The sequence below is a fragment of the Bufo gargarizans genome, chromosome 3 (assembly GCF_014858855.1).
Source record: "Bufo gargarizans isolate SCDJY-AF-19 chromosome 3, ASM1485885v1, whole genome shotgun sequence".
Lineage (NCBI taxonomy): Eukaryota > Metazoa > Chordata > Amphibia > Anura > Bufonidae > Bufo > Bufo gargarizans.
The window spans coordinates 299,750,948-299,768,061 of NC_058082.1; the positions used below are offsets into that span (position 1 = coordinate 299,750,948).

Consider the following 17,114-nt stretch of genomic DNA (forward strand, 5'->3'; position numbering starts at 1 on the left):
AACCACCAGAATGTCCCCCCACTCTGGGTGTTACCGGGAAACTCGTGTGGGACCTTATGTACCCACTGCTGGATAAGGGTTACCACTTGTACGTGGATAACTTTTATACCAGTATCCCCTTGTTCCAGTCCCTTGCCGCCAGATCCACGTCCGCTTGTGGGACCGTGCGGAAAAATCAACGCGGCCTCCCTGCCCACCCCCTCCAGGTACCCATCCCCAGGGGTGAGACCCGTGCCCTTACCACTGGAAACCTGTTGCTGGTCAGGTATAAGGACAAGAGGGATGTCCTTATGCTGTCCACAATTCATGGTAACGGCATCACCCCTGTCCCTGTGCGAGGTACCGCGGCAACGGTCCTCAAGCCCGATTGTATCGTCGCCTACAATCGGTATATGGGAGGAGTTGATCTCTCGGATCAAGTCCTCAAGCCATATAACGCCATGCGCAAAACCCGGGCATGGTACAAAAAAGTTGCGGTCTACTTGGTGCAGGTTGCCATGTACAACTCTTTTGTACTATCCCGAAGCGCTGGCAGCACAGGGACATTCCTCCAGTTCTATGAGGCAGTCCTCAAGGCCCTGATCTTTTCGGACCGGGAAAGAGCAGGCCGGAGTACCTCGGGAACTGTAGGCGCCCGGATCGTCCCTGGCCAACACTTTCCAGGTGTGGTCCCCCATACTGGAAAGAAGGGACGAACCCAAAAAAAGTGCAGAGTGTGTCGCAGGAGGGGGATACGGAAGGACACGACTACTCAGTGCGACACATGCCCCGATCATCCGGGCCTCTGCATTGACGGTTGCTTCAGGGAGTATCACACTTCCATGGAGTACTAAATTTATATCCCAATTTAGGACTGACATGGGATAAAAAAAAAAAATGGTTCTCAGACTTGAGACACCCAAAAAAACTAAAATAATTTATTAAAAGTAGACATAGGTATTGCCGCGTCTGTAATAATCTCCTCTATAAAAATGCCCCATGACCTAACCCCCCAGATTAAGGCTGCTTTCACACTAGCGTTCGGTATTCCGTTCGTGAGCTCCGTTTGAAGGAGCTCACGAGCGGACCCGAACGCAGCCGTCCAGCCCTGATGCAGTCTGAATGGAGGCGGATCCGCTCAGACTGCATCAGTCTGGCGGCGTTCAGCCTCCGCTCCGCTCGCCTCCGCACGGACAGGCGGACAGCTGAACGCTGCTTGCAGCGTTCGGGTGTCCGCCTGGCCGTGCGGAGGCGTGCGGATCCGTACGGATCCGTCCAGACTTTCAATGTAAGTCAATGGGGACGGATCCGTTTGAAGATGCCACAATGTGGCTCAATCTTCAAGCGGATCCGTCCCCCATTGACTTTACATTGAAAGTCTGGACGGATCCGTACTAGGCTATTTTCACACTTAGCTTTTTTTTGCTAAAATAATGCAGACGGATCCGTACTGAACGGAGCCTCCGTCTGCATTATTATGGGCGGATCCGTTCTGAACGGATCCGCCCGAACGCTAGTGTGAAAGTAGCCTAACACGGTCCAGAAAAAAAAAAAGGTGCAAAAAAAGTTTTTTTTTGTCACCTTACATAATAAAAAGCAAGCGATCAAAAAGTCATATAGCCCCCAAATTAGTGCCAATACAACCGTCATCTCATCCCGCAAAAAATGAGCCCCCACATAAGATAATCAGATAAAAAAAAAAATTGAAAATGACTCTTAGACTTTAGAGATACAAATTTTTTTTTAGGGAATCAAAAAGGATAATATAGTCTAAAACCTAAATTATTGTAAAAAAAAAGTTGACTTATTAGGTATCGCCACGTCCGTAAGAATCTCCTCTATAAAAATACCCCATGACCCAACCCCCCAGATTAACACAGTAAAAAAAAAAAAAAAAAATAGGTGCAAAAAATTTTTTTTTGTCACCTTACATAACAAAAAGTTTCATAGCAAGCGATCAAAAAGTCATATAGCCCCCAAAATAGTGCCAATAAAACCGTCCGCTCATCCCGCAAAAAATGAGCCCCCACATAAGATAATTGGCTAAAAGAAAATTAAAAAAATTACACTTAGACTTTAGAGATACCCAAAAAAAAAAGTTGTATCAAAAAAGATAATATAGTCAAAAACCTAAATAATTGTAAAAAAAAGTAGACTTATTAGATATTGCCGCGTCCGTAAGAATCTCCTCTATAACAATATCCCATGACCTAACTACCCAGATTAACACGGTTAAAAAAAAAACAAAAAAACGGTGCCAAAACCGCTATTTTTGGCACTTTTCCATTTCAGTCCGTTTTTTCCGGTAAGAAAACAAGGGTTAACAACCAAACAAAAGTTAAAATTTATTACCCTGATACTGCAGTTTACAGAAACGCCACATTTGTGGTCGTAAACTGCTGTATCCGTAAAAGGGAGGCTGCAAAAGGAAAGGACCGACATGGTTTCTGGAAGGCCGATTTTGATGGCCTTTTTTATTGACACCATATCCCTTTTGAAGCCCCCCTGATGCCCCCCTAGAGTAAAAACTCCCTAAAATTGACCCCATCTAAGAAACTACACCCCTCAAGGTATTCAAAAATGATTATACAAACTTTATTAACCCTTTAGGTGTTCCTCAACAGTTAATGGCAAATGGAGATGAAATATCAGAATTTCAATTTTTGGTAACCTTACCTCACAAAAATGTAATATAGAGCAACCAAAAATTATATTTACCCTAAAAATACTCCCCCAAAAAATGCCACCTTATCCCGTAGTTTCCAAAATGGGGTCACTTTTAGGGAGTTTCGACTCCAGGGGTGCATCAGGGGGGTTGAAACAGGACACGGTGTAAATAAACCGGTCCATAAAAATCAGCCCTCCAAAAACCAAACGGCGCACCTTTCACTCTACGCCCCGCTGTGTGGCCGTACAGTAGTGTACGGCCACATATTGGGTATTTCTGTAAACGGCAGAGTCAGGGTAATAAAGATACAGTCTTGTTTGGCTGTTAACCCTTGCTTTGTTAGTAGAAAACATGGGTTAAAATGGAAAATAAGGCAAAAAAATGAAATTTTCCAATTTCATCCCCATTTGCCAATAACTCTTGCGCAACACCTAAAGGGTTAACGACGAATGTAAAATCAGTTTTGAATACCTTGAGGGGTGTAGTTTCTTAGATGGGGTCACTTTTAGGGAGTTTCTACTCTAGGGGTGCATCAGGGGTCTTCAAATGGGACATGGTGTAAATAAACCAGTCCATAAAAATCAGCCCTCCAAAAACCAAACGGCGCACCTTTCACTCTATGCCCCGCTGTGTGGCCGTACAGTAGTTTACGGCCACATATTGGGTGTTTCTGTAAACGGCAGAGTCAGGGTAATAAAGATACAGTCTTGTTTGGCTGTTAACCCTTGATTTGTTAGTGGAAAAAATGGGTTAAAATGGAAAATTAGACAAAAAAATGAAATTTGCAAATTTCATCCCCATTTGCCAATAACTCTTGCGCAACACCTAAAGGGTTAACGACGAATGTAAAATCAGTTTTGAATACCTTGAGGGGTGTAGTTTCTTAGATGGGGTCACTTTTAGGGAGTTTCTACTCTAGGGGTGCATCAGGGGTCTTCAAATGGGACATGGTGTAAATAAACCAGTCCATAAAAATCAGCCCTCCAAAAACCAAACGGCGCACCTTTCACTCTACGCCCCGCTGTGTGGCCGTACAGTAGTGTACGGCCACATATTGGGTATTTCTGTAAACGGCAGAGTCAGGGTAATAAAGATACAGTCTTGTTTGGCTGTTAACCCTTGCTTTGTTAGTAGAAAACATGGGTTAAAATGGAAAATAAGGCAAAAAAATGAAATTTTCCAATTTCATCCCCATTTGCCAATAACTCTTGCGCAACACCTAAAGGGTTAACGACGAATGTAAAATCAGTTTTGAATACCTTGAGGGGTGTAGTTTCTTAGATGGGGTCACTTTTAGGGAGTTTCTACTCTAGGGGTGCATCAGGGGTCTTCAAATGGGACATGGTGTAAATAAACCAGTCCATAAAAATCAGCCCTCCAAAAACCAAACGGCGCACCTTTCACTCTATGCCCCGCTGTGTGGCCGTACAGTAGTTTACGGCCACATATTGGGTGTTTCTGTAAACGGCAGAGTCAGGGTAATAAAGATACAGTCTTGTTTGGCTGTTAACCCTTGATTTGTTAGTGGAAAAAATGGGTTAAAATGGAAAATTAGACAAAAAAATGAAATTTTCCAATTTCATCCCCATTTGCCAATAACTCTTGCGCAACACCTAAAAGGTTAACGACGAATGTAAAATCAGTTTTGAATACCTTGAGGGGTGTAGTTTCTTAGATGGGGTCACTTTTAGGGAGTTTCTACTCTAGGGGTGCATCAGGGGTCTTCAAATGGGACATGGTGTAAATAAACCAGTCCATAAAAATCAGCCCTCCAAAAACCAAACGGCGCACCTTTCACTCTACGCCCCGCTGTGTGGCCGTACAGTAGTTTACGGCCACATATTGGGTGTTTCTGTAAACGGCAGAGTCAGGGTAATAAAGATACAGTCTTGTTTGGCTGTTAACCCTTGCTTTGTTAGTGGAAAAAATGGGTTAAAATAAAAAATTTGACAAAAAAAAGAAATTCTCAAATTTCATCCCCATTTGCCAATAACTCTTGTGCAACACCTAAAGGGTTAACAACGTATGTAAAATCAGTTTTGAATACCTTGAGGGGTGTAGTTTCTTAGATGGGGTCATTTTTGGGTGGTTTCTATTATGTAAGCCTCGCAAAGTGACTTCAGACCTGAACTGGTCCCTAAAAATGTCGTTTTTGTAAATTGCTGAAAAATTTCAAGATTTGCTTCTAAACTTCTAAGCCTTATAACATCCCCAAAAAATAAAATATCATTCCCAAAACAATTCAAACATAAAGTAGACATATGGGGAATGTAAAGTCATCACAATTTTTGGGGGTATTACTATGTATTACAGAAGTAGAGAAACTGAAACTTTGAAATTTGCTAATTTTTCCAAAAATTTGTTAAATTAGGTATTTTTTGGTGCAAAAAAAAATATTTTTTTGACTTCATTTCACCAGTGTCATGAAGTACAATATGTGACGAAAAAACAATCTCAGAACGGCCTGGATAAGTCAAAGCGTTTTAAAGTTATGAGCACTTAAAGTGACACTGGTCAGATTTGCAAAAAATGGCCTGGTCCTAAGGTGTAAAAAGGCTGTGTCCCTAAGGGGTTAAGGTAGTTAAGGCAGCCATTCAGTCACAGGATGGCGCTAATATTTGGTCATGGTATGAAGCATCCATACAAGAGTTTATTTGCAGAATGTTTGTTGACTAGAAGCTGATGTACTTTGCCATCAGTTTGTCCTATTGAAATCAATAGGTTCTGGGGACTGATCCTTAATTAATACTTATGGCAATAGTACATCAAAGTGGAGAGTTATTTGATCACTATATGCCTATAATTTAAATGTATGCTCTGCTATATGAGTCTAATTATTTTCAGCAGGGTTAAAGTAGGATACTAATAATGCAGACATTTTATGCAAAGCTAAAGAAAATGCTGCCCAGAAACACTCTTCTATCAAGAGGAACTCTGAGCTTCCCAGGTGTTTTCAGACTTTAGCGATATCCCTGACCACTCAGACTATACCATGAACGCCCTCACCACCCCTGACCCTAGGCCTTGCTGAACAGACAACTGCAAACAGAAGGGGGCCACAAATTTGTTTTAGGGGGTCTTACTAGAGGAAATTATACATATGGTCCTTACTAGTTCAATATTGAAAAGTAAGGGTACTTTCACACTAGCGTTAATATTTTCCGGTATTGTGATCCGTCATAGGGGCTCAATACCGGAAAAAAACGCTTCTGTTTTGTCCTCATTCATTGTCAATGGGGACAAAATGTAACTGAACAGAACGGAGTGCTCCAAAATGCATTCCGTACCGTTTGGTTGCGTTCTCATACCGGAGAGCAAATAGCAGCATGCCACGGTTTTATTTCCGTCATGGGATGCAGAGCAAGATGGATCTGTCATGACCTGCAATGCGAGTCAATGGGGACGGATCCGTTTTCTCTGACACAATAGAAAACGGATCCGTCCCCCATTGACTTTCAATGGAGTTCATGATGGATCCGTCTTGGCTATGTTACAGATAATACAACCGGATCCCTTCTGAACGGATGCAGATGGTTGTATTATCAGTAACAGAAGCGTTTTTGCTGAACCCTGCCGGATCCTGCAAAAACGCTAGTGTGAAAGTAGCCTAACACCTCTGCCTTGGGAAAATCACTCTTTTCCCCTCTGGATCAATCTTTTGGATGAGATGAACCTCTTCCTCTTTCTGACCAGTAATGGTGTGATGCCAAGGTTTTACATTATTGATTTGTCTGCTTATCAACATCAGTTTCTTTCAAACATCTCCTTCCAGATTCTCAAGGAAAGAGCAGAAAGCTCTGGATTTCAGGTAATGTTTGTCTAGACTTATTCTGGGTTTCGGCATATCCTGGCCGGCAGTATATATGTATATACCGTAGTTTGGGCGGCAGGGTCATAATTAACCTTTCCTGATATTGTATCCTGTTATGTGGCTGACAACACACTTTTACTTAAAGAAAATATCCGTTTTGGAAACTGGTTTGATGACAGATTTGTAAATTTTCTTTATCATACAGTTACAGTGATTTAACCCCTTAGAACCAAGCCCTTTCTCTCATTAAGGAATGACTGCAATGTCTCTTCTTCAGCCATAGTTTTTTTATTTTATGAATACATTAACAATTTTAGGTTTCTTTCACACTTCTGTTCGTAGTTCCGGCAGAGCACAGCCTGCCAGGGCTCTCTGGATGATGCCGGAATGCCCACCAACCCTCATTGACTAATGCAGGCAGCAGTTTTGTCCAGCTGAATCCTGCCATATTTAAGGTAGCGGCCAAATCTCTGCCGGACCCCATTAAAATCAACGGGGTCGGCAGGCATTCGGGTAACATCCAATGAGCTCTGGCGGGCTGTGTTTTGCCAGAACTATGAACGGAAGTGTAAAACTAGCTTAAGACTTCTCTGCTTTTTTAAGCTGGTCACCATGTTGTATTATACTAGTTGTATAGATACCAAATATGTATGGTATATGTTTCATTGCTTCTGGGGACTTTTATTGAATAAAAAGTATTTTTTTGTTGTTGAAAAGATTTAGACTTTTTTACACTGTCTGAAATAATAATGAATATTATTTTATATTCCCATAAGGTATAATAGGCTTGAGGTATTCCACAAGTGGCCTATTTGGTGCACCAAGTTCAAGTTGTATGTGCCGACATACTGTTTATTTCACTGTAATGAAAAGCACAGCCATTTTTACAATGCGTATTAACAAGCAATGTAGATAGATAGATAGATATACTGCATAAGAGCTCATGTACACGACCGTATGTATTTTGCAGTCTGCAAAAAACGGATCCACAAAAAATACAGATGACGTCCGTGTGCATTCCGTATTTTGCAGAACGGAACAGCTGGCCGTTAATAGAACAGTCCGTAATGCGGAAAATAATAGGACATGTTCTATCTTTGAACAAAATGGAAATACAGAAACGGAAGGCATATGGAGTACATTCCGTTTTTTTTTTGCGGTCCCATTGCATTACTGCTCTACTTACTATGTGAAGATTAGAAGCTCTTTGTAATATGTAATATGCCCTCATCATCTCCTGCCTAGACTGTCCTCAACTCTGCTGCCTTACTAATCCACCTCTCACCATGTTACTCCTCTGCCTCTCCCCTCTGCCAATCCCTTAACTGGCTCCCCATTGCCCAGCGAATTTAGTTCATAATACTAAGGGTACTTTCACACTAGCGGCAGGACGGATCCGACAGGCTGTTCACCTTGTCGGATCTGTCCTGCCACTATTTCGCCATGCCGCCGGACCGCCCCCATTGACTATAATGGGGATGGGGACGGAGCTCTGGCGCAGCACTGCAGTGCACGGAGAAAGGCCGCCGGACTAAAAGTACTGCCGTGCTGAGCCGGAGCTCCGCCCCTGTCCCCATTATATTCAATGGGGACGAAGCGGCGGTCCGGCGAAATAGCGGTAGGACGGATCCGACAGGCGCAGCACTGCTAGTGTGAAAGTACCCTAGTGTGAAAGTACCCTAACAAATACATACAAGACCGTCCACAACCTGTCCCCTCCCTACATCTCTGAGCTACTTTCCCAATACATCCCCACACATAATCTCTGATACTGACAAGACCTCTCTTTCTCCTCTCATCATCTCTTCCTACGACCGCCTCCAGGATTTCTCTTGTGCATCCCCCATACTCTCAAAGTCTCTACCCCAACATACCAGACTCTCACCTACAGTGGAATCCTTCAAAACCTGAAAACCCACTTCTTCAGACAAGCCTACAACCTACAGTGACCCTGCTGCTGCTATACCGCAATGACTAGCTTTACGCTCACCTACTGTGTCCTTCCACCATACCACGTAGATTGTAAGCCCTCGCTGACAGGGCCGTCTCTCCTTCTGTACCGGTCTGTAATTTGTCTTGTTCATGCTTAGTGCAATTGTCTATATTATGTATGTAAATCCCTTATCATATGTACAGCGCCATGGAATGAATGGCATAATAACAATAATAATAATGTCAGGCCCATCTACCAGCGACAAGGTGGCTTCTAACAGATGGGACCTACACTATCAGTCTTGCCTCTCCTGGGCTTTTGCCCTACAAATTTCCAAATTTCAGGGCAATGTAGGATCTAGCTTTGGAATACTCTGATTAAAAGCAATATATACCTTTTTTTAAAATTTGTATTTAACGAGAGATAGTTGGAAATGTACATTACGTTTCAATCCAGTAAACTTAGCCTTTTTTTCAGACAATGCCATCAAATCTTTTTTATAAAACAAGCAAGGATTCACCAAAAATATTGACTTTTTTTTTTTTTTTTTTTTAAAGGGCACAAACGTATTTAAACATGCAACAGAATTCCATGTGTCTGCCACCAAAACAACCAATTGGAACCGATTTTCTAGTTGCAGAAATCAATTGTTTCCAAAACAGACTTGTTTAAACCCATTCCCGACCAGCGCTGTAATAGTACGGGCGCCATAGCCGCGGGTGGCCGCCTGCTTCCTATAGCAGACATCTGCAGCTAATGTCCACAACCAGCAGTAATGCCGATCATGGACATTTAACCCCTCAGATGCTGTGGTCAATCCTGACCACAGCATCTGAGCACGCTGTGGGGCGATCGGAGGAGCAAGAGCATGTATGCAGCAGCCCCTGTCTTTGTGAATGAAAGGAGGCTGCTGCATAGTATTTCCTTTGGAGCCCTTGCCTGTAATAGGGCTCTATAGGAAACTAGTAAAATCATCAAAGATTCCAATCCAAGTGCACTGGAGTCTATGATAATAGAAATTAGATGATTGATTGTTATAGTTCCCTATGGGAACTATAATAAAGTGTAAAAAAAAAAGGTTTAAAAATACACATCATGGGTGTTGCAATGTGTGAAAACGCCCATAGTATAAAAATCTAAAAATATATTCCCCATACACATAATTCTCTGTACACATAATTACCAAAAAGTTATAGGGGTCAAAATATGGCGACAAAAAAATGAAATTGATTTTTTTCCCACTTTAAAAAAAAAAAATGTTAGCACTATCAAAACGCAAGAAAAACGATATACATATGAGGTATCGTCAGATTCGTAATGACCTGTAGAATAAAAGTAACCGCTCACTTTTATCGCAAATCGAACGTTGTACATAAAAAACCCGTAAAACTGTGGTGGAGTTGCTTTTTTTTTTTTTTTGCAATTTCATTTGGAATTTTCTTCCCGCTTCCCACTACATCATATGCAATAATAAATGGTGGCGTTGGAAAGTATAACTTGTCCCATAAAAAAGTTATGGCTCTGGGAAGGCAGGGAGTGCGAAATGTAAACACAAAAAACAAACAAAAAAACTCCAAGGGTGAAAGGGTTAAGTGAACTTGAGAAACACAAAGGAAGAATTAGAAAGGTAAATTACACATTTATTGTTATTTTCTTAGAACGCTTGTCCTGGAATACACCTTTATATGTAACGGAATATGAAAGGTAAAGCGTGATTAGGAATTTATCCTGTGTTCTTTCTAAAACCTGCACATGTATCCAAAATGCTAATTAGTTTTGTATTCCGCTTACCAAGCATTTTAAAACTTTAGACAAGGTAAATGGCTTTACTACATGTTCTAGAGAACTATTTACCTAAATAAGCTGTGTATGCAAAAAAAATAAAGATCACAGATACTTAGAAATCAAACTTCTTTGGTTTACATTCCTTTTGACTACCCGTTCACCTAACTTGATGTCAGATTGTGGCACTGAATCCATAGTATTCCAGTCAAACCAAATATCTATCATTGCCACCTGCATGCGTAGCGATCTGGTGCCCATTTAATCTACGATAGAATTTCATTTTCACAACCTTTTTAAAGTTTCCATGAAGATATTAATAAAAGGGCAAGAATATGTTATGCGGACAGCAAAACACATACGGTCGTGTGCATGTAGCCTTAATCTGCCTCAGGGCTCATGCACACAAACGTATTTTCTTTCCGTGTCCGCTCTCTTTTTTTTGCGGACCGTATACAGAACCAGTCATTTCAATGGGTCCGCAAAAAAAAAAACCGGAAGGTACTCCGTGTGCATTCCATTTCCGTATGTCCGTATTTCCGTTCCGCAAAAAAAAAAAGAACATGTCCCATTTCTGTCTGCATTACGTCCAAGGATAGTACTGTTCTATTAGGGGCCAGTTGTTCGGTTCCGTATTTTTTTCTCAAATTAAATAAAGGAAGACAGTTCATAGTCCCTATTGAGTCCCTTTGGTTCCAGACTTTTATTTAGGCCTCATGCACACGGCCGTTGTTTGGGTCCGCATCCGAGCCACCGTTTTGGCGGCTCGGATGCGGACCCATTCACTTCAATGTGCCCGCAAAGATGCGGACAGCACTCCATGTGCTGTCTGCATCCGCTGCTCCGTTCCGCGGCCCCGCCAAAAAAATATAACATGTCCTATTCTTGTCCGCAAAACGGACACGAATTGGCAGTTATATCAATGGCCGCCCGTTCCGTAAATTGCGAAAGGCACACGGGCGGATTCTGTTTTTTGCAGATCCGCGGTTTGCGGACCGCAAAAAACGGCACAGTCGTGTGAAAGTAGCCTTAATTTGAGAGTGACTGTATTGGTGTATAATTACAAATTACTAACTATTTGTCTCCATTTTTTTCAGCTGCATTAAGAACCGGACCCCCACCATGTTTGCCACTTTCTCTCTGTATCCTTTATTGGGTGCTGTTCATTTCTTAAACACATTTTTCTTTCACATTTTTTATACACTTTTCTTATTTATTTCTTTTGTTGTTGGTCATAGCCAATAAGGGTCTTGTCTGTCCAGATACTCTGTGACATCTGATTTCCCTTTGTTTTCTTTTCTTTTTCATCTTCTATCTTATAGCTATTGGATAATAGCTTGAACATCATTGTATTTCCTATTACACGAGTTAGTGATAAAACTAGCACTACTTCTACTTCTTCTATTTTATACAATATTACTAGCCACTCCTTCCTCTGTCACAGATGGAGGAAGTACAGTCCTGCGATCCGATGCGCTCCAAGCTGGAACGCATCGGTCATTTTCGGATAAGGTAACGGACTTCTGGTTGCGTTCCAGTGTGAAACGCAACCAGGAACTTACTAGTATGACATTCCTTTAGTCAATTTACCAATTTTTTTTTTTTTATAAATATACGCCTGCTAAGTCTTAAGATAGCCAGTCACTCCTCCCTCTGACTCTGTTTTAAGTAAGCTTTAGTTCCACGATCCGATGCGCTCCAAGCTGGAACGCATCGGCTCCTTCCGGCCATTATGCTTTACTTCCGGTTATGCTCCAGACTTAAGCGCAATTGGGGATGTAGTATTATCCTTATGTCCCCTCTATCTAGATTTCTCTCCTTTAGGCCTCGTTCACACTTCAGTGTTTGGTCAGTGATTTCCATCAGTGATTTGTGAGCCAAAACCAGGTGCAACTCTAAACACAGAACAGGAGCAGATCTTTCCCTTTTATCTCATGTCTGTGGAGGCTCCACTTCTGGTTTTGGCTCACAAATCACTGATGGAAATCACTGACCAAACACTGAAGTGTGAATGAGGCCTTAGACTCACACCCTAATAGTCGAGTACATTAGAGAATGTCCATATTTTAGCCGACAATTTTAGTTCTAGTATACGGAGGAGGGTGTGCGATCCAACTTGGAGTGCACACGCACTTCCGGTTTCCGGCCATACTCTTTTAGGCCCACACTATTTAAACAGTGCCATTCTTTTTCACTATGAAGCAATCACATGGGTGTGGATACACCATATAGCTCTACATAGCTTCATCTAGTCTCCAGACATCTCCTTAATGGCAACTTGGTAAGTGTTTTGGCATTATGGGGGCACCCGGTTCCGTTTTATTTCACTTTATTTAATTTTTTTCTTACTTTTGTTTATGCATTTGAAACTCTCATATTCGTCTTTTCCGGCCATTATGCGCGCTGGCACAGATGCTGTTATAGTTGAAGTAGCTGTTGTTGCTTTCACTTTAGAGATGGTAGAGTGTATCACCATATACCTCAATATTTTGTAATATCAACTAATGTCTTGTACTATGTACAGTATGTAAGGTCTCAATAAAATATGTTCATATTGGGTATATACTACTTTGATGTTGTCATATATACCTGGAATTATATATTATTTTTGTTTTATTGTCACACAGTGTTTGATAAAGGTCTTACGACCAAAACGTTACATTTTGTGGAGTTGCCCTGAAATAAAAAAGCCTGAACAGAACTTTTTCATTAGAGTGCTGTTTTTTCTGTTATTATATGATTCTGGCTGGGAAGCCAGCACACCAAGCACCACCATAATATTAGACAAGAGTGCCACGCCTTGTCTGTACCAAGTACTGATGGAGTACAGTTAGTGTGAAGACACAACAGTTGCAGTACAATAATATATATTTCTAGCAGTAAATATGGTGAATGGATTAGAAACTGATGAGTAATTGAAACATAAAGTAGTTTGACAGTTGCATACACTTTCACTATACTATATTGAGTAAGAGTCATTTACATAAAGCCAAAAATCCCCTTTAAAGAGGTTCTCCGGGCTTTTAATATTGATGACCTATCCTCAGAACAGGTCTTCAATATCAGATCGGTGGGGGTGGCGGGTGTCGGATCAGCTGTATGAGGAGACAGCACGCGCAGTGAGATGTCATGTGCATCTGCCCATACAGGTGCCCGGTGTCAGATCCCCTCCGATCTGATATTGATGACCTATCCTGAGGAGTTTTTGTACCCGCTTCTTGGCATTAAACTGTAATGAGTTCAATAAGGCCTTAAAGAGTTTTTTTTTCAACAATTCATGACCTATGCCTAGTATAGGTCATCGATAGCAGATTGGCAGGCATGTGGGGGGTCCCGCTGATCCTGATGACCTATCTTAGGGACAGTGATAGCTCGACAATTGTTACATCTTGGAGTACCCTCTAACTTGCATGGTATTTTACATTCCCATCCCTATACTCAGTGTCCAGGGACAGGATGATTAATTAGCCCTGGTCAGACAACCAGCGCTGGAAGGTCAGCATTGCAGGGGCCTAAATGCATTGGCCTAAGACATTTGACAGGTACATACTCAACAAATAACGATTCAAAGAGGAATGCAAGTGCAGACAGGGGACACCTTGTCCATTAATATCATTCTTAGCTCTGGTCAGCTCCTCAGCATACATGCTGGTACATGCCTAGCTCAAGAATTCATAATCGTGAAGAACTGTCTTTAAGATGTATTACAATAGCAGGCCCATCACCCTTTTTCTTACAATTTCATTATTTCAATGTAAAAAGTTGAGTAATTTCACTGCTTCACTGTTACATATTGTTCCCTTCATTCCTATACATACCTGTATGCGGAATTACAGATATGTAATATCGCACAATGCATTTACCTCTAGTAATTGGAATCCAGCATTTTTGTGTGAATTACTAATTATGGTGTGACAAAATAGTTCAGATTTATTAAGAGAGCGCACCTAGACGTTGTCACAAATTGCTTCAACATTTTGTGCAAATTAGAGCATTTTGGTGCAATTTGGCTCATCTAGTTTTAGAGAATTCCACTGTGTCTAGCCTGCCACAGGGATATGGCTTAAAGGGATTGTCCAGCCGTTGATATTGATGACTTATCGTCAGGCTAGATCATCAATATCATGAAACCGTACAATCCCTTTAAATGTTGTAGGAAGGCGCGAGGGTCCGTCATTGAAGCCAAAGGGATCCTAGTCCCTTCATTCTTGTGATCGGAGGCAATCCCAGAGGATGGCCTCCACGTGTCATAGCTTCTCCTAGTAATGTGTCATGACACTTTTAGGCCCCTTAGCAATGAATGTGGGTTTTAAAATGATCAGTATCTCAGAATTATAATGTGAGCTATAATCTCCCTCTCAATGATTTATAGTCCACCATTTTAAACACATATATCCAAATTCAATTTGTTTTCACACTGAACGATATTCCTGGATGTGTCACTCACCTCTGTCGAAGTTTACTGGGGGGCTAATACCCAAGCAGAAGCCCCAGAAGTCAGGACAGCAATCTGACACAGTTCTGTTGCAGAAGAGATCACAGTAGCAGATAGTATCCAAGTATGGCACAGTGCAGGCGTCATCTCTGCCTGGGCAACAAGAATCTCTCTGCTGGCAATATGAACCCGCTGCGTCTCTTATGCCAAGGGTGTGCAGCCCTGGAGCCAGCTCACGTTTTGTACGAGACCTCAGAGCAGAGACATTGCTGCTCACCCCTAAGAAGGAGAAAACTAGAGCCAGCAGAATCAGCTTCATCCTTGGATAGTGCTGTGGAAGGTCCTGTAAAGACATGATTGACAGGAAGGTTACATTAATAATACTGTCTGGAATAGAATGTAACTAGCACTAAACTGCATTCGTATGCTATAGTAGCAGCCTATGGTCTGGTATATTGCACCTTTTCAGTGGCAAACTCTGCAGGTGGTGAGACATGAATGTCAATGTTGTATTATTAAGTTATCAGCTAACTGTATTTGAAGCTGGCGTGACACATGAGATAAATGGTGGCCGAACACGGCAATTAACATGTCTAATGTTTGCTACAAGACTTGGTAATATAAGCCATGCTAACTGACATCTACCACATAAACTGCTGCTCATCTTTTCAATAATCTGACATTATTATCAGTTCAGTAGCTCAAGGATATATTTCACTGTACTAGATGGACAGATAAAAGTGGAGCGGTTGACAAAGTGGTCATTGCTCTCCTGAGGAATTTATGAAGTTGTGACCATCGCTATCATCAGTCACATCGTTTGTAGCGTCTCGGAACGATATCTTTAAGGTTATCAAGCAGTACCAGACACATTCCCTCTGTATACCTGAAGAGGATAAAAAGCACAGTGTCATAAATACTCCCTCTTTCATGAATTTGTCCAGGAACCCAAGACATCATTTTAGCATGGGTGCAAAAGTATGTCACTTCAAAAAGAAGTCCACCCGGGACTGAAAAACGACAAAGGAATCTCTTCCCCATGCTTCAAAAAAAAACTGCAGCAGAAATCAATTTGTGGTTCAGATTTTAAATCCACTGCATGTCAATGTAGATTGCAGATTTCTACTTTAGATTGCGCATTTTGATTTCTGAAGCGTAAATCTTATTTCTGCAGAAAGTTCCCCTGAGCAGAATGCAGACAGATCGGATAAAGGCATGCAGTACATGTGGATGTCACAGGAGAGGTCTTAGAAGGCTGCAGGGCAGGACCTTCAGTAGAAAGTGGCATGTACAGGCAACTCAGGTCACTGCACCTAAGCAGGTATGAAACACGTCACATTCCGACACCGTCCCCTCTTTTTGTTAGTTTGGTCACATGACATATTTTAACTTGCATAATGTAATTTCCACTATAAATGAATACTACAATGAAAATTCCTCTTCAATGAGACCCCCCCGTATATTAGCCTCTCGATCCCCCCTCTAGAAGACCATTTTCACCATCTGACATGGTTGTCTCAAAGAGGTTCCACTGTGCACCATGGCCAGAGATCTGTAGGCTGGGCACTATCAAGACCCTATCTGGGAAATAACAGAAATATAACAAAAATGAGCCGTCATGTTGGTCCAGTTTTTCGTGTGAGATAGAGCTCTGCACGCTGTGAGCCTGAGCACAGACCTGGGTGGACAGGAAAGTGCGGAGATAAGAAGCTGGATGTTTCCTAGGCAGAAGAATGTGCTTATATTGTAGGTGAACACCGGCAATATTTATTTTAGTGCAACGTGACCTTGAAGGAAGCGGATGGTGACATTTTATAGGGAAATTACAGATTCACGTGCCCAGCTATTTAACCCTTCCGGCTGAAACTTAAATGTGGCATAAATAAACAAGCACCTGAAATTAACCCTTACCACATTTCACTTAGTCCTCCCCATTCTTGCCTGTTCCTCTTTTTAATGTGTTGTGTTTGGCGAGCTGCTGCAAACGGGGTTATAGGCAAACATCTGCAGTGATCCTTGTTGGCAAGACATTGATAGGGGCAGCATTGTGAAATCATGCACTACTCCCTGGCGCTATCATAAGGAGTCAGAGAGGGTATATTATGAGGCAGTAGGAGAAGTAAGGCTCTGACTGCGTGCTCACATAGAAGGGACCTGCTCAGGGGTGTAGCTATAGGAAGCGGCTGCTTTGGGGTTCAGACTCAGGAGGAAGACTAAAAGCTCAACAGTATTATACAATGACATTATGTACCGCCACACTGTAGGCTGTGAAGATTCCCAGAGTGAATGGGCTGGTGAGATACAAGGGCAACCACCTGACACATTACTCTCCCCTGGAATGCCAAGTTGTGTGAAAGGGTTATTGTTTGTAACCTGGCAAGTGTTCTGCGTCCATAAATTATTTTTACGACATTCATGTTATTTTGTAACTTAAAGAGGTTATTCCAATGAAAATCAGACATCATATAGGACATAGCAATCTCTTTCTCACAAAGCTAGAACCAGT

General features: G+C 41.8%; 1 protein-coding gene across 1 annotated transcript in view; it reads right to left on the reverse strand.

Moving 5' to 3' along the window:
- TINAGL1 (tubulointerstitial nephritis antigen like 1) overlaps positions 1–17,114 on the reverse strand; it is a 56,161-nt gene that overhangs the window by 26,491 nt on the left and 12,556 nt on the right. The window contains 1 exon segment of the mRNA XM_044286570.1: positions 14,621–14,951. Within this exon segment, the coding sequence (XP_044142505.1) occupies positions 14,621–14,927 (307 nt within the window). The 5' untranslated portion in view covers positions 14,928–14,951.